Source organism: Panthera leo, chromosome C2 (assembly GCF_018350215.1).
Source record: "Panthera leo isolate Ple1 chromosome C2, P.leo_Ple1_pat1.1, whole genome shotgun sequence".
Classification (NCBI taxonomy): Eukaryota; Metazoa; Chordata; class Mammalia; order Carnivora; family Felidae; genus Panthera; species Panthera leo.
In genome coordinates this window covers 84,144,883-84,166,583 of record NC_056687.1, presented here as the reverse complement: position 1 = coordinate 84,166,583, position 21,701 = coordinate 84,144,883, and the positions used below count along the sequence as shown (strand labels likewise).

Here is a 21,701-nt window from a genome sequence, read left to right as displayed (position 1 = left end):
TTCATTTTAATATCCAGAACAATGCTGGCACATAGCATTTCAATAAGTATTTGTTGTAAAGTGAATTACTTTCATATACTAGTAACTCTCATGGCCTCTTAACTATTATTTAAGAAAAACATTTATAGGTGTGGGTCATTTGGTCACTGTCAGCACAGAGCCTTGATGCAGGGTTTGAACTCACAAACCATGAGATCATGACCTGAGCCGAAATCAAGAGTTGGATGACTGAGCCACCCAGGCACCCCTAAGTGTTGGTCATTTGTAAATCAAGAACATCAATATTTAGAAATCTAAATGATGTCATATAGTATTTTAAAATGTACCCTTTCCGGGGCGCCTGGGTGGCGCAGTCGGTTAAGCGTCCGACTTCAGCCAGGTCACGATCTCGCGGTCCGTGAGTTCGAGCCCCGCGTCGGGCTCTGGGCTGATGGCTCGGAGCCTGGAGCCTGTTTCCGATTCTGTGTCTCCCTCTCTCTCTGCCCCTCCCCCATTCATGCTCTGTCTCTCTCTGTCCCAAAAATAAATAAAAAACGTTGAAAAAAAAAAAATGTACCCTTTCCAAGTTCTGTTATTAGAATATTTGGGTTTTTCTGAAGAAAATGTATAGCAAGAACTTTTATAAGCTTTTGGATATAGGTACCAACTTTTAAATAGTAACACCATAGGAAAAATTTGTGCCCAGGAGAATCGGATAATCAAATATATATTCCTAAGTGTTGTGTAACTCCGTTTCACCAATGAAGATGTATAATGATACAGTTTAAAATCATTCGGTGGCTCTAGAAAGAATTGTTTATTGGATGAGGGCCACTTTACCGACTTCGTTATTTGAACTGTAAATTTGTCATACTGTGCACCTTCAGGAAATTATGGTCTTCTTTGCTTAAAAAGAATTCTTATAAAATGGATTTGTAATGGTTAAAACAGGAGAATAGAACCTGGGCTGCCTGTCTCTGGACAGCCTGAAGATACCTTATAGAAGTGTCTGGCTTTCCAGGTAAAACAGTTTTAAAACCACAGTAAGATCATCTTTATGATCCTGTCTAGGCTCTGATATTAAAAACCTTAAGTATTTTGAGCAACTTTTTAAGAACTCATCAAAAATTATAAAAGCTCTGATAATGTGTGTCCCATAACTCAGATCACTAGGACTTTGTGACACTTCATGTATATCCTGTTACTAGATGATAGTACTTTTAAGTTGTTTGTAATTGACTTTTGGTAAGGCATCCTCAGTTTATTTCAGTGACTTCTTGATTTCCCATTAGTTATTTTGGTTCAATTTTTGTCTTTAATTTTTCTGTTTTAGAAAGGGCTAAGAACTCTGTGTATGGCCTATAAACAGTTGACATCTAAAGAGTATGAGGAAATAGATAGACGTCTCTTTGAAGCCAGAACTGCCTTGCAACAACGGGAAGAGAAATTGGCAGATGTCTTCCAATTCATAGAGAAAAATCTGATATTACTTGGAGCTACAGCAGTGGAAGACAGGTAAATATCAGACAAATAGGCAATATCCGTTTTTTCTCATAAGAATTTCCCTAGCCAAGTGTTTCTAATTTATGACATAAATTCCATTTATTAACATCCTATAATAATATATTTAAAATCAAAATAAATGGGTAATTTTTCCCATTCAGCAGATACAACACTTACTCTAGCCAGATACCTTAAATAGATGAATGAACTCAGCTATGTAGCTTTCCCTATAGGCTTGAATTTGTAGGCTACTACTCAGTATGGCATACAAAAGCTTTAAGCACCTGTTTAATGCTCCAGCTTCACTTCCCACCACTGCCTGCTTCCACATTATGCTTCAGCAGTACCAAACTGTCTGTAGTTCTCTGAACAACAGCTCTAGTTAAAACTGTTCTATTTTGTGCCTTTGTTCTGTGGCAGGGCTGTACGTTGTGCCTGGATAATTTCCCCCTTACCCATTTGTGAATATCTTTATAAAATATAGCTCAGATAGTACCCCCACTCCAGTAAGACCTTTCTTTACCCCTAACCGGATTAAAAACCTCTCCTTTGTGAAGTATCCATGTTTTGTAGGTAGTTCTGTGTTGTTCTTGTGGCAGTATAATTATTTCTTTAAAGACTTTCTCCTCTATTAGTTTGTGAATTCCTTAAGGCCTATTTAGTGTTTGTTCCTCATCACTTGTCTCTGTGTTTGCATTTTTTTAAATTTAGGTTTTCATTTACTTTTCAGTTGTCCTCATGAGATTTCTAAGACTCACCTGCGGTTATGTCATCCTTTGTTGTCCACCATTTGATTTTTGACCTACTGATGTGAGAAATTTTCTTATAAAAAAGAGAAAAATCTTCTAATTTCAAATTTAATATCTTCTAATAGGAGTTTATGAAGACTGTATACTTAGTTTAGTTCTATAAAAATCAACTTTGAAGATATACTCGTAAGATATAAAGTTGTGGATGTTATGTTAACCAGATGATGGCTAATTTGGTTATTCCTGTTTCTTCCCAAATGGGGGAAAAAATCAATTATATCACTGTACTATAACATTTTTAAGTCAGGGAGTCTAGAATTTACCTTATATGTACTAGGTAGTTTATAATTGAAATAGTCAAAAAGTATTCTTCTCACTACTAATGTTGTTTCTTTTATTTTCAGGCTACAAGATAGAGTTCGAGAAACTATTGAGGGATTAAGAATGGCTGGTATCAAAGTATGGGTACTAACCGGAGATAAACATGAAACAGCTGTTAGTGTGAGTTTATCATGTGGACATTTTCACAGAACCATGAACATCCTTGAACTTATAAACCAGAAATCAGACAGTCAATGTGCTGAACAATTGAGGCAGCTTGCCCGAAGGTAAGAATGTAATTATCTGGATCATGAGTTCAGGGGTCAGCAAACTATGGCTTCTGGGTCCAAGATGGCCCACTGCCTGTTTTTTATAGCCTGTGAGCTCAAAATAATTTTTATATTTTTAATGGTTGAAAAAGAATCCAAAGAAGAGAAATATTTTGATGTAAAAATTTATGAAATTCAAATTTAAATGCCTATAAATAAAGTTTTATCGTAACAGTTCCACAGTCATTCATTTACATATCATCAATAAAAAGTTTTTGCACTTCAGGACAGTTGGGTAGTTGTGACAGAGCCATTAGGAAGCACTTTTATCATTTCTCACTGCTGCTTGATTTACTACAGATCACAGTGACACCATTGTAACTCAGTAGTGTTTTGAGTGCCACACATATTGCCCTATGATATTTTACTATATTTTTATTAGTAGTATTTATCCATCGTGTCCAAACAAGAAAAGAAAAATGGACTTTTAATATCAAACTGTTCATGCACAATGTAGTGTTGATTATTTTATTACCAAATTAGGAGTCACAGCACTGTGTTTATTACTCAGTGACACTTTAATATGCTACCTGTTTGAAAAGACATATTCAAAGATAAAATATAAAATCTCAATACAGATAGTTCTGTTGTGTTAAAATATAAAATCTCATTGCAGATCAGCATTAAAAGGTAGACTTTTGCAATTGATTTTGATGACGGGGAACATTAAACCTGAATTAAGCAAAATGTTATCTCCCCTGCCTCCTCCCCCGAAAGAAAAGATTTCCATTTCTTCTCACTGGTAGACTTGTATTACTTGAAAAATTATACTCAATTACTATTATTAAGTTTTTTTTACTTAGTCCATAAACTTTTTGTCAAAATCTGTCTCCTCTATTTTAATAAAGTACCTGCATTATATTCTCAGTTCAGCCTCTTGGCCCACAAAATCTAAAATCTAAAATTGAAGTATTTACTTCTTTCTGTCTCTTTACAGAAAACACTTGCCAAATCCAGATCTAGTTCATATGACTAAACTAGGAAATTAATATACATTTTATTGTTCAGAGATAATTTCATAAGTATTTATACTCTAAATTCATTCTTTTTTTTTTCTAAATCTGTTTTTTATAGACAGATCAACTTTATTTAGGAGCCCCTTTAACAATCTCATTTTTCACAGTGATTTAAGGATTGCTTCAGTGTAAGCATTAGGGTTGTTCTGGTCTCCCACAGGTACCTGTCATTTGCAGCCTTCTGCTAATACAGAAAAACAGATGTGAAAAGATAGTGCCACAGTTTTCAGTGTACTTTCAGAGCTTTATTCATATTTGTTATACAGGCATTGATAGAGTACTGAACTCTGGATTTCATCAAAGAAAAACTTAAGGGATGTTTTAAAGAGACAGTGCAACTCTCAGAAGGTTCTTTGCTTGAGTTCAAAAAAGCAATTGATCTAGGTAATTATACTATAATTTGGGAGTAGTGACGACACCATTGTGGCTGCTTAAACATTTAAGTACCATAATATCAACGAGAACTCCTTAACACGTAGAAATTAATTATTCAGAATCATTTACTTTATATATACTTTCTAAAATATTAATCCTGTATAAAAGTAACAAGTGTCCATTTAAAAAATACTGAATATGATGAATATATAATGGAATATACCATAATACAGCCATCTAAAGATAATTATTATTTGTATTTTATTCTTCAAGTCTTCTATATATGTGCTCTTAGTGAATCTGTTAAGATTATGGATATTGTTTATCTTTTGTACAAAAGCTGTATTACAAAGTGAACATTCTGGTCTTTTTTAAGGCTTGCTATGTGAAATTTATATTTTATTTTAGAGATACCATCTTTTTGGTAGAATATGTTTTCTGAGATAACCATATAAGTCAATAGGGTTTTGATTTACAGACTTCCAGTTCATGTCTATTCTAAAAATTTTTGGTGGAGCAAAGAATTCCATTCCTTTGAAAGCTTTACTTTGTATACCCATTCCTTCACAAACCTACCATTCGTTCACATATTGGTGGTCTGCTATCTAGAATTTGGAACACAAGTCATGTAAGGTGTATTGTTTACTCTCAGAATACTTTATTTTCTATGGGAAAAACAGAAATAAATATATTGTGATAGACCTATCACAACTGGATTGTAACAGGTAAGAACAGAAAGTTGTCGGTGGACAAAAGAGGGAAGCTTAGCCTAGACAACAGAGCTCTGTAGAAAAACTCAGGATTGTTGTCTCCTAAAAGAAATGTTAACTGGTCAGAGTAACCCCAGCAAACAAAAGGGGCAACATATGCAAATTTCCACAACTGAGAGATGGATTCATTCGAGGAGTTGACAGTAGTGAAGTATGGCCATAGAATGCAGTAGATGGGAAGAGGGTATAGGCAGTATTAAGACATGAGGCTACAGAGATGAGCAGATGCTACCTATGTGCCAGATCTGTGAGGTGCTTTCCCATATTTCATAAATATTATCTCATGGATTGTGAGATAATATGGTGACTTATAAAGAGGAAACTTAATTTAGTGTGCTTAAGAAGTTTCCAGAGGAAAACTGATCTCTCCCACTCTTGGCTGCTACCCTTTGTTCTGAGTCATGGGCTCAGGTGGTACTTAGACTGAACACATTGGAAGCAGCAAAGGTTGCTAAATAAAGTTTGGCCAATAGGGAGGAAAAACAGTCAGTGTGGTGTTGCTTTCAGGTACATGACAATTAATAAAGAAAAATACATTTTTGAAAAGTTTATGTTGTAAAAGATAATTGTTTACCACTTATTAGTTACAGTGCAACACAGTAGTGATTAGGCATACTGTGAAAGACATCATTTTGACTTATAAAAGCTTTTTTGTAAGACTAAAATCTATCAATATATATTTAGTTTTTATAGTTTGCTGCTCATTTGATAGTTTTCTCACTTCTCACATAAAAAGGGAGAGTACAGGGGCACCTGGGTGGCTCAGTCAGTTAAGCATCTGACTTCTGATCTCAGCTCAGGTGATGATATCACAGTTAGTGAGCTCTAGCCCCGTGTCCCTTGTGATAGTGTCTGCACTGATAGGAGCCTGCTTGGGATTTTCTCTCTGCCCCTCCCCCATTTTCACGTGTGTGCCCACTCTCTCTCAAAATAAATGAACTAAAAAAAAAAAGGTAAAAATGAAGGGTTCAGTTACTGTGGAAAACAATATGGAGGTTCCTCAAAAACTAAAAATAGAACTACTGTGTGATCCAGCAATCCCACTTCTGGATATATTCAAGGAAAATGCAGTCACTATCTGAAATTTGCACCCCCCCCATGAATGCATGTTCATTGCAGCATTATTCACAATAGCCAAGAATGGAAACAACCTAATGTCTGTTGTCGGATGAATGGATAAAGAAAATGTGTGTCTATATAAACTCATGTAAATACACACACAGGAATATTATTCAGCTATAAAAAAGAAAGAAATATTTTTGTGACAACATGGATGGACCTTGAGAGCAGTATGCTAAGTGAAATAAGTCAGGCAGAGACAGACAAATACAAATGGAATCTAAAAAAGGTGAACTCATAGAAACAGAGTAGAATGGTGGTTTCCAAAGCTAGGGTGTAGGGAAAATGGGGAGATGATGGTCAAAGGGTACAAACTTCTACCTTACATATAAGATGAATGAGTTCTGGAATTCTAATATAAGGCATGGTGACTATAATTAACAGTACTGTATTATATACTTAAGAATTGTTAAGAGAGTAGATCTTAAATTTGTCACCACACAAAAAGATGATAATTAGGGGCGCCTGGGTGGCTCAGTCGGTTAAGCGGCCGACTTCGGCTCAGGTCATGATCTCGCTGTCTGTGAGTTCGAGCCCGCGTCGGGCTCTGTGCTGACAGCTCGGAGCCTGGAGCCTGTTTCAGATTCTGTGTCTCCCTCTCTCTGACCCTCCCCCGTTCATGCTCTGTCTCTCTCTGTCTCAAAAATAAATAAACGTTAAAAAAAATTTTTTTAAAACAAAAAAACAAAAAGATGATAATTACATGAGGGGATGGAGATGTGCTCATACAACATACGCTCACAGGGCGATGCTATCCATGTTCCACCATAGTACTATCTGGCATTACATAGAATCCAATGTAGGGGTTAATATCAAAAGACAGTTATGATTCCTTTATTCCTTCTTGCTCACATGGTAAATCTATCTCATGAATTTTCCTGAACATTGTTGATTTCATTTACTTTTTTAAATTAGGACTTCCTAAATGTATAACTAATAATTGTATATTTTTGTAAGATTTTTCTACACTTCAGGAAAATATCCTAAGAATTATATGCTTTATAATTCCCATTTTAGAAAATATACTCTATCAGGTCATTGTAAAATTGAATATCATATGTTTTATTCATCATATCAGTCACTCTCAGTTTTGCTTAATCTCAGCTTTCAGGTAATATAACTCCATTTCTTCCCTGACATATCAGTTTTGTAACAATAAAGTCTGCGGGTAAATGGTCCATCTTTTCGTAAGAATTTTTTGTTTACTAGATGTATATAAATAATATGGTTTCAAAGTATTTTACAGAGAATATAATTATTTTCTCGTAGAATTAAAGAGGATCATGTGATTCAGCATGGGCTGGTGGTAGATGGGACTAGCCTGTCTCTTGCACTCAGGGAGCATGAAAAACTATTTATGGAAGTTTGCAGAAATTGTTCAGCTGTACTGTGCTGTCGTATGGCACCACTGCAAAAAGCAAAGGTATGTTTGTATTATAAAGCGTTCCATAAAGATACTGAGATCTAAAAGTACTCTTTAAGGTTAATGCCTTATCTAGTCCTATTTGGTAGTATGCAGCATATGACTCTTAGTCACTTCTCACATTATGAATTTTAACCATGTACGTTAGACCTTTGAAATTTTCAAAATGAATATTAGTTTCAGCTATTCATAATGACCTACAAAGTCTTCTATGGGTGGCAGTTTGTGATTTTGCTGAGACACAAACTGAACTTTGATAACTACAGTTTCATAAGTTAGTTACTTAACTGGCGAGGAGGTCTGGAAGACTTCTGTTCTTCTGCAACTTCAGGTTGTTCTGTGGAGCACGGCTTATTTTTGCACTCTCCCAAAGTGATAATTTTCTGTTCAAAGTGGCTATTAAGTGATAAAACTTTAGTGAAAAGTTTAAAAGCCAATTATCTTATGATTTGAAGCTATATACCCAAAATATTAAAATGTTAGCTAACAAATGAAAGGCTATACAAGTATTTTTTATAACTTGATTTAAAATTTGGGTCTTATACTATATCTTTCACAAATTTCTTTTGAAATGCACACCTACACACTGATTGTTTCTCATATGGGTCTAATGACATCCAGCATTGTTTTACTTCATGGAATTTTATTAAAATGCCTATATTATTGTAATTCACGTACCCAGTCTGTGGAGACTACAGTTGGAGACCAAATAGAGCTAATGCCTAGGTTCTTTATAAATGTGTGTTCAAGAATTCCAAAGAAACCTTTCTTTTAATTTTATTGAATTTAATCTTGATTGCTTTTTTAAATTTCTTAAATTTTATGACAAGAGAAAATAATTACCTTCCCTCTATCAAATAAAAAGAATAGTTACTTGAGAAAGAGAAAATTTTGCCTGACAAAGTTCAATTAAGTGTAATTATTTTTTAACACAATTAAGTTTTTTACACTTTTAAGCTGTATTTAAAAGAGACTTGCTTCCCATCAAAAAATCCAAAGATAATATTCTCTTTTGCTATGTAATTTCTAAAAAACATTCCTAACATCTCCTCAAAAAATGAACTCCATTGAAAATTACTGTCTAATACAAAATTGACTTTTTTCATTATTCAACTGTTCTTGTAACAGTCATTTCAGATAAATGACTATATAAATACAAGAAAATTGAAATTTTATAATAACTAATTAGTTATATGTCTTTCAGGTAATAAGACTGATAAAAATCTCACCTGAGAAACCTATAACATTGGCTGTTGGTGATGGTGCTAATGATGTAAGCATGATACAAGAAGCACATGTTGGCATAGGTGATTGATTTTTTTTCCTGAATTTTTAAAATTGGTATAATTATTTGGTGATTTTGAATTTTCCTTTTGTAGGCTAAAATGCAGTATCAAATATATGAATGCAATGTGGTAATATATCACTGTATCTGCATCAGAAGAAGCCCATTATAATTAAGCCCAATATTTAGGATATTTTAATTCCAAAGTTTCAAGGACATAAATACCATGTTGGTGAATTTTATCTCTGCCAGTTCTCCTTCATAATAAAGTAGCTTTATTTTGCCGTGTTGTACCTTTTAAAGTACTTTCTCACATTTTTCTATAATTTTTAAACTCTAAATTTGTAATTTATGTAGTTGCCCTCATGGTTGCAATTCTTTTAGAGTGTTGTTATTATTTCCTGTCTTTTTCAGTCTAAAGATTCTGTAACTCGTTCTAATGACAATTTTAGAAATAATAAATTATATCAAACCATTATAATATATATATTCAAGTAGTTTTCCTTTTTATTTAAATGTTTGTTTATTTTTGAGAGAGAGGAGGAGTGAGGGAGGGACAGAGAGAGGGAGACAGGATCCAAAGCAGGCTCCGCACTGACAGCAGAGAGGCCCATGTGGGGCTCAGATTCACAAACTGTGAGATCATGACCTGAGCCAAAGTTGGACCCTTAACTGACTGAGCCACCTAGGCACCCCTCAAATAATTTTCTAACTTAATAAACTTTGTTCTAATTTCTTTTCTATTTTTGCCTAAAATTTTTGTTTTATTTAGACTAATACCATTTTATTATATTTAAATTATCAGTCATTTACTGTTTAAACCATATTCTGAGCTGCCTTCCTAAATAACTTTGTTATGCAAATACAGAAGCAAAGGAGAAAAGTATGGAGGTTTTTTTAATGAAGGATAAAATTTTAGAATTAGAAAAAAGGCTAATTCCTCTTCTGGAATAACCTCTGTAATGTCCTGTGATAGGTAGTTCTCAGGTCTAATATTTCCAGTGTAGCTCTCAAATCAATTCTTCACTTTTCATTTTGAAACTTAATTTTCTTTCTAGTTTGTGTACTGTTGTTTACCATAAATTTCCATAACAATTTGATGATAACTTCCTATACCTTCCTATTAAAGGCATAAAAAGCTACAGTAGTTACAACAATTTGATTCTAGTATAACAGAAAGTCCAGTGAGTAGGATACATGGAAACATCTGGAAATTTAGTTTTTAAAAAAAGGAGATGTTTCAAATAAGTAGGGAAACAAGTTATTTGATAAAAAAAATACTAATATAACTGATTTGGTTATTTGGGAGGAAAAAAAAGTTGGGTCTCTGTTGCTTAGAGCCAAACAAATACCAGAATGATTATATATTTTAAAAATTTTAAAGACCACAAAAAGGAATGGAAGAAAAAAATTTAATGAATAATCTTGTAATTTGAGGTATGGAAGGATCTAATTTTTAGGAAAGAAAGAAAAAGAAAGAAAGAAAGAACAAAAGAGAAAGAAAGAAAGAAAGAAAGAAAGAAAGAAAGAAAGAAAAGAAAGAAAGAAAGGCATTGTAAAGGGAATGATCAGTATGTCTGGCAGAAGTAAATATACCCAAATTCAAATTTTAAACATGAAACTAATAAAGAACATTTGCATGGGTGCCTGGGTAGCTCAGTCAGTTAAGCTTCTGACTCTTGATTTCGACTCAGGTTATGATCCCATGGTTTGTGGGATCTAGACTTGCATCAGACCTTGTGCTAACAGTGCAGAGCCTGCTTGGGATTTGATTTCTCTCTCTCTCCTTCTCTCTCTCTCTCTCTCTCTCTCTCTCTCTCTTTCTTTCTCTCCTTCCCCAACTCTCATGCACACGTGCTCTCTCTCTCTCAAAATAAAATAAACATTTTTTTTTAATTAAGATGAGTATTAAATGCATGAAAAAAAGTGTTCAGCTCACTCAAAAAAAAAATTACCTATTAGTAATTACCTATCAGTTAAAATTACCTATCAGATTGGCAAAATTACAAAGTTGGGTAAAACTTGGAATTGGCAAAGGTTAGAATTAGCAAATCCTCATGTACAGTATTAGGGGGAGTGTAAATTTGTATACCCTGCATTATTATGTATAATAGAATTTTAAATGTGTACCTATTGACCTAGCAGTTATGCATCTAGGAATTTCTTTTAAGAAAATGAATAAAGGGACGCCTGGGTGGCTCAGTTGGTTAAGCGTCCAACTCTTGATTTCAGTTCAGGTCATGATCTTGAGGTTCTTGAGATCAAGCCCCACGTGGGGCTCCACACTGTGTGGAGCCTGCTTGGTTTTCTCTCTGCCCTTCACCCACACACACACAAACTCTCTCTCTCAAAATAAATTAAAAACATTTTTAACAAATGAATAGTTAACATAGTTAGATGTTATAAAAACAATGTCCATAATGTATTAAGTGACAATAACAGATTATAAAACAAATAATCTCGTTTTGTACATTTGTTTGTGTATATATTAAATACACACAAAAAATGCAGAAGGAAAAATTCTTAAAGGATATAGACCAAAAATAGTGGTCTTCTCTAGATGTTATAAATGTAAGTGATGATCTATACCTAGCCATTTTGGAAATTTTTTTTATTACAAAAATAAAAAATTATAATTTTGAAAAATGATTTTTCAAAGCTGTTTCCAGATTGAAAAAACAAACTTGGCAAGAACTCTTTTGAAACCTAAAGGATTACTGTAACCTTAAAAATGTACTCATATTTATCAGATAAAATTATGTACTGATTTCAAGTGATATTGTGGACACTTATTTTAAAAAGCACATTTTATCCAGCCTAGATTAGATAAATTAACAAAGGGAGCAAGATTGTCACATTAAACATTTAAAATATTTATATACTTGGCATTTGTTCAAAATGTGCACATAGATAATCTGGTGAATTGCTATTTCATGCGTAACTTTTATCTAGATGCAGTCGTAGAAAGGTAAGAAGTTGTGAGTGTGCTAGCTTTTCTCACTATTAATTACCTTTGCAAGAATTTTCAGCAAACAGTGCATACAGTTTTTTGTTTTTTTTTTAAGTTTATTTTGAGAGAGAGAGAAAGACAGCGTGTATGTGGGGAAGGGGCAGAGAGAAAGGGAAAGAAAGAATCCCAAGCAGGCTCTGTGCTACCAGCATGGAGCCTGACAAGGGGCTTGATTCCAGGAACTGTGAGATTATGACCTGAGCCAAAATCAGGGGTCTGATGCTTACTCACTGAGCCTACCAGATGCCCTCAATGCGTACAACTTTTTTAAGTCTTCATTTGCTCTGTGTAATGTTTGTTAGTTATATTTATTGAAATATTTCATGCCATTTGAATCCAGTAATAAAATCAGGGCTTCCATTTTAAATAATCAAATTCAATCAATAAGTAAAGAGCACATTTTGTTTGACTTATGTGCGAAAGTTTTAAAACCATTAAACTTAATGCTCATTTTTGCTAGGTTCTAATCATTCAATTTGGATTTTTTTTATGTTCATTGGAAATTAACAAAGTTAAAGCTGTTTTATAGCACTTTCTCCATTAGAAATCTGTTAACTAGTACTTTGTGTCTATTAGTGTAAAACTTGATGTTCTTATTAGATCCTTAACTTTCAACATTATTTTTATATTCATTGTATTTTATTATATTTTGAGTCTTTGACACTTGATGTTACATACCTGGTATGTATTGTAGATTTGTTTTAATTATGTATTTGATTTAAGTGGAGCAACCTTTTGGGAATCTTCTATCCACTCTATATTGGGAAATAGTGCTCCCAAGCCCAGGTTCAACTGCTATAGATAATTAAGATATTTGTAGTTAAATTATCAAAATCACACTTCTCAGTTATCAATGAACTTGCCTTTTTGTCTTCTTTATTACAGGAATCATGGGTAAAGAAGGAAGACAAGCTGCAAGAAACAGTGACTATGCAATAGCTAGATTTAAATTCCTCTCCAAATTGCTTTTTGTTCATGGTCATTTTTATTATATTAGAATAGCTACCCTTGTACAGTATTTTTTTTATAAGGTGAGTTTCATGGAGATATATATAACCATTTACTGACAGTAATTTGAGGTTTTAATTTAAGGTATGTGATTGCCATTCAAATTATTCTTAAAAATTGTTTCTATAAGTAAAAATAACAGTTTATGGGATATACTTTGATTATTTTGTCATAAATCTAATGTGTACTACAGAAAGAAAATCAGCGGTTGCCTGAGGCCAGGGGTGCAGGTGATAGCACTGACTGGAAAGGGATATAAGAGAACTTTGCATGATAGAAAAAGCTCTCTAATTTGATTGTGGTGGTGGTTACTTGGGTGCATAAATTTGTTAGCATCAAAATTCACACTTAAAATTGATAATTTTATTCTATGCAAATTAAAACATACTTAATTTGATTTCTTTCATGTTATTTTTTCCTGAGCCAGTAATAAGTTTTAATTTAGGTCCAGTACAGTGGTTTCAAGCAGAGGTTCTTCATCCTTTTTGTGCCAAGAATGACCTTTTGGTAGTCTAGTAAGATGTATAAACTACTCATTAGAGGGGTTTTATATGTATAAAATAAGATACATTTTAGGATTACAAGGAAACTAATTATGTTGAAATACCATTCTCTCTCTTAACCCTTTTTGGGAAGGTATACTTCAAGGGAACCCATGTTAGGAGCTCCTGAATACCAAGATATTTAATACAATATATAGTGTTCTATATTGCATATATTCTATAAATAATATCTATAAGCCAATGAAAGAACACAGGTAGATTGCATATTGCTAATAAATGATGGCCACCTTATTATAGCTTTTCTATCTTATCATAACTTTTGCTATGATATAAGTGCAATAAAACCTTGGTTTGTGAGCATAATTCATTCCAGAAACAGGCTTGTAATCCAGCGCACTTTATCAAAGCAAATTTCAAAAACCATTGGCAGAGTTGTGATCATATGACATTCAGTATCGCATACTACTCATATTGCAAGACATTGCTCATTTATCAAGTTAGAATTTATTAGAAATGTTTGCTCATCTTGCAGAACACTCACAGACCAAGTTACTCACAATCCAAGGTTTTATACTGTATATTGAAATGGAAAGATGTTTCCATAATTCCATTTATTATTTTAAATATTTTTATTTAAAAGCTATTAAGCCCTAAGGTTTAAATGTTTATTTTATTTATTTTTGAGAGAGAGTGTGTGAGCAGGGAAGGGGCAGAGAGAGAGAGGGAGAGAGAATCCGAAGCAGGCTCCGTGCTGTCAGCACAGAGCCTGATATGGGGTTGGAACTCCCAAACCGTTGAGATCATGACCTGGGACGAAATCAAGAGTCGCATGCTTAACTGACTGAGCCACCAAGGTGCCCATAACCCTATAGTTTAAATAAACTGTACTTATTGTATTATATATGAAAAGTATGGAATAATAGCTGGAAGGCTGTAAATTCAAAATTATGGCATTGTTTAGCAATAAGAGCCCAAGGGATTTTCATTCTGACATTTGAAGTACTGCTTAGAATTCTTTTAGAAATTTTAAATAAGGGAACAAGTTCCTATGAGTAGATCTTCTACTTACCATATCAGAAATTGTGTTCTGGACTCTTTAATAACCATTCTTAGAAATTATTTCCCTTTTAGACCCAAATATTTTAATTATTTCCGTTTAATCTTGTTTTTCAGAATGTGTGCTTTATCACACCCCAATTTTTATATCAGTTCTACTGTTTGTTTTCTCAACAAGTAAGTAAATAGAAGCTTTTGATTTATCCTTTTAGAATAAGGTGTGTGTATTCAGTTTTTGATAGTTGGAGGGACTTTTTACATTTTTCCTAGTCCTACAAATAAATAGACAAAAATTCCCTAATTAGTGTATTTGATCAGTATAAAATTGATAATATTTATTCTGATTTTCAGTTTGAAGTGAATGTTAATACCAAAATATATTTTAATTCTAGATGTTTTCTAAAAAATAAGTATTAACTCTTAACAGCTTATGAGAGAATTTTGGTAACTTTTTCAACTTACATGTAATATTTCTGTAAGCTCTATATTAAGCCATGTTAGAGTAACTATTGGGGGATTACCTCATTATTTATTTTTTGACTCACAGAGTTTTTTTGGATGGGGAAGGAAGTTTAGTGATTGAGTCCAGGAATGATATATAGACTTTATCTCAGTAATGAACTGTAAATAACTGGTAGAGCCACCAGGAATGCTAGTTTGAAAAGTGTTCTGAAGCTACAGGCTCAGAGAGAAACCCTGTAATCAGGTAGTAGTAGCTATAATGAGCACATGTGGGTCTTTGGTTGTACACACGTCACATATTTGCCATCTACTCTGTTTTATTCTATGGAAAATGAAATTGAAATCCACAGAAATTAAGTAACTTGCCATGATCACATAGCTACGAAGTTAATAACTAAACCATACTAGGATCTACTGCTTTTGACTAATTGAGCACCCTTTTTACATACCACATTATACATCTCTAATTAAGATATTTGTTCTAATTTATTGAAATAATAAGAGCCTGATTATCTTAGGTTTTTCTTTAGCTGTCTCTATCCTTAATCCTGTTTTTGCTTCCATTTACAACCTGTGGCTCTAAATTTCAAGTATCTGCTTGGTCATTGATTGCCAGTAATAATGTTTGCTTACTTGAATGAATTAGAGAATGCTAGGTCTATAAGTAGACCTAATCTATTTTGATTAGGTTTTCAGGGAATTTACAGTATAATTTGAGACAGTATTAATAACAATAAAAACAATAAATGAAGTGTACGCAAAGTGCGAGGCATTTAGTACCAATAGTAGCACAGACAGCTGTTTAGAAGAGGACGTTTGATCATCAAGAACTTGAGCCAATGTTTAAAGTTTCATGGATCATACCTTAAAGGAAATGTAGGACTTAGATGGGAAGACAGAGTCATAAAAGCAAAACTGTATGTTTTCCCTACCAAAGGAATAGTAAAAAGCCTAAGATGCATGCAGGAGAATTGTGTAAAAACGACATCTCAATGACCAAATTGTGGAGAATCTTGAAGTGTAGCTCCAATTCACTGTAATTCCAGATCACTTGACATAACAAAGTGTTCCAATTCCCACAAAGAATATAAATCTAGGAATATTATGTGTTTGTGTCTATGTAAGAAACAAATTGGAATTACTAAATTGGATTTTTGTGTAAATTGAGAAAGCTATATAATTTTTATGCTTATTTCCAGTAGGCTTCTTTGTGATCATATGCATAACTAATACACAGTTTAGAATCTCAAAATTCTCACCAATTTCTCTTTCTAGACACTGTATGACAGCGTGTACCTGACTTTATACAATATTTGTTTTACTTCCCTACCTATACTGATATATAGTCTGTTGGAACAGCATATAGACCCTCACGTATTACAGAGCAAGCCTACCCTCTATCGGTAAGTATTTTCCGGTATTAAATGTCCATAACAGTTCTGAGTATAAAAAGTGTGTTACGTAGTTACCAATTTTTGAAAGCATCCTATAAATAAGCAAATATATTAGGCAGTATCTCGGTGATTAATATTTTACTAAGGAAGTATTTTAGTTTATGGTTTATAGTTATTGGATATCAAAGAAAAATTTAATAACTTTTCCAGTGTTTTTAGAAATGAACACTTTTGTACTAGGAATGCATTGGGCAGTTGTTTAATTTGCATTTACTGTTGCAAACCAGTAATACTCCATTTTATGTGCACAAAAGAAGTTATTTAGTAATTGGTTGTCTCCAGAGTTTCTAAAAAATTAGTTTATTTTCTAGCGTTGACAAATTAATAAGTCATAATCAATGCAAAATTCAGGGTTGAGGACATTAATTCCTATTCCAGATCTTCTGGGTTATCCCTGCTTCCCCAGAACCAAGTAAGTAATCACAGAGATGTGGAACTATTCCTGAAGACCAGTTTATGGTTCCCAAGTTAACCTGATGTCCACTCTTACAGAGGTATTCAGTCATCCAGAAATGGCAATGACTCACTTTGATTTCCCAGGATATCTAGGACTGGGCTTGACCTAAGATTACCACAAACTGCTCTTCCTTCCAGCCTTTGGTGGATATGAAATCGATTAGGAGCCTCAATGCTGAACCAAACTCAAATGACTCCACTAAAAACAGATAGTCATAGCAGAGTGACTGTTCACAACAGAATATACTGCAGATAGATCAACTTTTAACAATTAAGCTGAATTATTATGCCTATATCATGTTTTTTTTCTAAATGAGAAAATGTTTTTAAATATATTACATGAACTATAAGCTGCTACACAGATGTGTATTATAAACAGTGATTTGTAAATTCAGGTGTATACTTTCTGCTAATATTTTTAAGCAATTTTAAATTAAATATCCTTCTTGTTTTTTCATTGTGAATTTGTAACAATAATTTAGTATGGAAATAATAAACATGAATCCTACCATGTTCCTTTTTCTCTCTTTTTTTTTTTTTTTTAATATACAGAGACATTAGTAAAAACCGTCAACTAAGCATTAAAACATTTCTTTATTGGACCATCCTGGGTTTCAGTCATGCCTTTATTTTCTTTTTTGGATCCTATTTTCTAATTGGAAAAGATATATCTCTGCTTGGAAATGGCCAGGTAAAATATATCATTTTTTAAAGAATATTTGTTAATAATTTCATTTAGTCTGATCTCATAACTTTCTCTCATAAAAAATAAAAGTAAAATTCAATTCAAATTATAAAATTGTAGGTATTAAGTTAAAATGCAATTGTATAAAGATTTCAAAAGTTAAAAGCATTACAGTATAGTCTTAATATGAAACTCAAGTTACTAGGCAGTTTTGCTATTAAATTAATTCACACGAGGGGATATATCCTTGCATGCTGTTTGCTTTAGGATTGTGTCTTAATAATAATTGCTGTCTATTTAGTGCTTACTATTTTGCTAAGAGTTTTACATGTTCCATCTCCATTAATTGTCACGATAATCCTATTGGAGAGATACTGTGACCTGCATTTTTCATATGAGAAATGAGGACTTGGTGTTTAGTTTTTTGCTTTTAATCATGTGAATTTTTCTTTCTTTTTTTTTTTTTTTTTTTTTTTTTTTGGTATGCTTAGGAAGTGGCCATTGTTACTGTGTCCTGATCGGAGAGCTTATTTGACTTCTGGCTGAATTAGGCCTCTCTTTCTAGGCTTAGCTAAATGAGTTACGAGGAAAGGAAGTGACAGCAGTGGTACTGTGGTAAATTGGAAATGCTTGTCGCCTTTAGTTTCCCTTTCCCACTGGCAGTACTTAAGCATTGAAGAATATATTTTGAGACACAGAGATACAAGATTCGCAATTGGGAGAATATGAAGTTTTATCTGTTTGGCAAATATTTATTAAGGACCAAGCATACTGTGTACTATACTAGGTTCTGGATATGTGATACGTGAGATTAACTAAACATGCTTGGTCATGGAGCATAGAGTCGTGTGAGATACAAAAAATAAGCAAATAAAATATCCAAGTGCAATGAAGGAAATGGATTTCAATTGTACAGAGGTTTTTTTTAGCCATTCCTTTAAGATGTAGTGCAGGAACATACATGCATTCACTTTTGAGGACATGTTTAGCCTGATTTGGACAAAAATATGATCTTGTACAGTATAAAGATTACGGCACTTCCCAAATACTACCTTTTATTGAGTTATTTCTTTGTGCCAACTGTGTGTGGTAGCTTATTAAATTATAATAACTCTGTGAGGAAAATATCATTACTTTTTGCATATTAGAAAATTAACCTTGGAGAGGTTAAGAAATTTGCCTCAGGTCACACCATAAATAAATTACAAGAACAGAATTCAGACTCAGATCTCTGTGACTTCAAAGCCTGTGTGCTTAGCCATGATCCTAAGTTCCTTTGAGAAACAAGTTATTAGCCCAGTGCCTTTGTGCACAATAGTGCCACCTGTGCAAGGACCATCAAACTTACAGATAGTATGCCCATTGCTACCTGAAATATTAGGGTGAAAACTGGACAGAAGTTTTGAAAAGTAGAAGGAACATGTCATCCATGAAAGGAAATTAATTTTTTTGTTGCTGGTTAGTACTTTGTTCCTATTTTAAAAGTTGTATGTGTCCATTAAATTTGAAATACATAGGAAAAAATAGAAAGAAAATAAATCACCAGGGCCCCTGGCTGAGTCTGTCAGAGGGTGTGCTAGTCTTGATCTTGGGGTTGTAAGTTTGAGCCCCACAGTAGGTGTAGAGGTTACTAAAATAATTGTTTTAATCTTTAAAAAAAAAAAAAATCACCTGTTGTCCTTTTACCTAAGTATAATTACTTCTATGATTTTAACATGTTTTCACCCATTCTTTTTTATTTTTTTGCTATTTTCCATTAACCTCATAATTTATATCCCCCTATGTCTCAGTGATAGCTTTTTTTTTAATTTTTTTTTTTTAACGTTTATTTATTTTTGAGACAGAGAGAGACAGAGCATGAACAGGGGAGGGGCAGAGAGAGAGGGAGACAACAGAATCTGAAACAGGCTCCAGGCTCTGAGCTGTCAGCACAGAGCCCGACGTGGGGCTCGAACTCACGGACCGTGAGATCATGACCTGAGCCAAAGTCGGACGCTTAACCGACCAAGCCACCCAGGCGCCCCAATGATAGCTTTATTATAGTTCTCCCCTTATTATAGCCTAAGTGACTTTCCATGTTATTAAAAATGCTTCAAAAATATTTTTTCATGGCTACATAGTATTTTATTATATGTCAGAATTTAAGTATTCCCTTGATAATTTAAATTTGTTTCTTATGTTTAGTGACTCTTTTAAAATTAAATTTTAAGCATGCTGTATACAAAGATAAAATCTTAATGAAGATTTTTTTCATTACCATGTATGAATTGTTGGTTTCCCTTTTTTTGGTAACTCAATTTGTAAATCATTAACTTCTTTCCCCTTTTAGCCTAATTGTTCTATCACTCAGATATATACCATTAGAAACTAATCTACTACTCCCTGCCACCAATACTAGGTATAGTGGGAAAGAAGCACACACTGGGATCAGGTGAAATGACTCCACAACCTGACACCTGAAGTTACCATTTGAGTGATTTGGGATGAGTTAGTTAACCTCTCTAAGACTCAGTTTCCTCACCCACAAAATTATATATAGGAGCAGAATCCCTACCTTCTAGGTTTGCAGTGAGGATTATTATATATAAAGAGCATTAGGCATATAAAGAGCATTAGGCATGTACAAGTACTCAATCAGTCTTGGCAGAGTTAGTTGTTATTTTTACCATCCAATAAGTATTTTGAAGACCCTGCCTTCCCAATCCCATCTGATCAACTTCTCCTGGAATCTCTTTCCTCTTTAAATGTGTATGTTAAATTGTCCTTGCTGACTCTCTCAGAATGTGCTCATTTTAGTTCCAAGCCATTGTTATATTTCATCTCTTGTCTCTTTTTTCCCAAAGTCTTAGAACCATCTGTTCCTTAGGGTTAAGCCCACAGACCTCTGTCCTTTTGCTCCAGCCCTCTCTTACATCTTCCTATGCTGAAAATCTTTTTAGACATCTAGCTCATGTCCCATTGTTCAACACTGGATATGTTGAATGGTTTCTGTTTTCCAGTTAGTTATTCCTGTGTGCCCAACAAATCTACCAACAGTTGAAAGCCTGAAGTAGAAAACATTATTAGGGGGAAGTACTGGGAAGAGGAATAGCTGGAGATAAGGATGAAGTTGATGCAAATCAGTGACCCTGAGAGAGGAGCAGGAGAAAGAGTTGAAATAGTTTAGGGTCCAGGTAGAGCAGGACAGTTCAGGAGAAGTTAAGATTCCACTCCCATTTTTTTGTATAAGGGTCTAGCAGTATCATGAATATTATAAGTATGAATTTTCAACAAATATTTTTGAAGTATTCACTCATTCTTAATTTCTCTTTAACTTAGGAAAGAATTACTCATTTTTCATATATTCTCCGATCTTTTTAACAGGACTTCCTTTCTTAAGTAAAATACAAGAACCCTGATAAAATTTTCTGTGAGATTTGGAAAGAGTAATGTATATAACATGGCTGAATGCTTGTGTGTGTGTGTGTGTTGTGTGTGTGTGTGTGTGTGTCTAAAAACTGCTTTCCTATGGGCAGATCTTTACCTTCACAGCACCATTTAAAAATGACATAGTGATGAATTTTTAATTATTTTTCTCCAAAATAGTAGAAGAATTAAATTCATGTAAAATTTGCCTAGCCTTATGCAGGCTTAAGATACTCCTAGTGCTTGTACAACCTGGAGCTTATCTTACAGTGCAGTGGTATCATCACAAACATTTGTCCAGAAGTCACAGATCAGTAATTTGGTGGCTATATTGCATGGGTAATCTTTTCATTTTATTTTCAAAGCTAAAAATGAGCTTAACATAAAACTTTAAAGTCATGCTTCATGGAAAAGCACAATCACCATTTCTTTTATGTTTAAAGAGTTTTGACAAAAGTTAAAATGGTTATAGAATATTTGTTAGAGATCTTGATGTAACTTTATGTTTGACAAAAACTTTAGTTTTATTTTTTTAAGATTTTGTTTTGATTCCAGTTAGTTAACATGCAGTGTTATATTAGTTTCTAGTGTACAATATAGTGATTCACCAATTCCATACATCACCCAGTACTCGTCACAACAAGTGCCCTCCTTAATCCCCATCATCTGTTCAGCCCATCTCCCCACTCCCCTCTCTTCTGGTAATCATCAGTTTGTTCTCTATAGTTAAGCATCCATTTCTTAATTTGTCTCCCTCTCTTTTTCCCTTTGCTTGTTTGTTTTCTTTCTTAAA

General features: G+C 33.6%; 1 protein-coding gene across 9 annotated transcripts in view; it reads left to right on the top strand.

Annotated features, from left to right (window-relative positions):
- ATP11B (ATPase phospholipid transporting 11B (putative)) overlaps window positions 1-21,701 on the top strand; it is a 130,292-nt gene that overhangs the window by 77,596 nt on the left and 30,995 nt on the right. For all 9 annotated transcript variants that reach the window (XM_042902946.1, XM_042902945.1, XM_042902952.1 and 6 more), the window contains exons 18-25: window positions 1,313-1,494; window positions 2,636-2,839; window positions 7,431-7,584; window positions 8,789-8,891; window positions 12,765-12,910; window positions 14,564-14,623; window positions 16,184-16,311; window positions 17,371-17,509. In XM_042902946.1, the coding sequence (XP_042758880.1) occupies window positions 1,313-1,494; window positions 2,636-2,839; window positions 7,431-7,584; window positions 8,789-8,891; window positions 12,765-12,910; window positions 14,564-14,623; window positions 16,184-16,311; window positions 17,371-17,509 (1,116 nt within the window). The remainder of the gene's footprint in view (window positions 1-1,312; window positions 1,495-2,635; window positions 2,840-7,430; window positions 7,585-8,788; window positions 8,892-12,764; window positions 12,911-14,563; window positions 14,624-16,183; window positions 16,312-17,370; window positions 17,510-21,701) is intronic.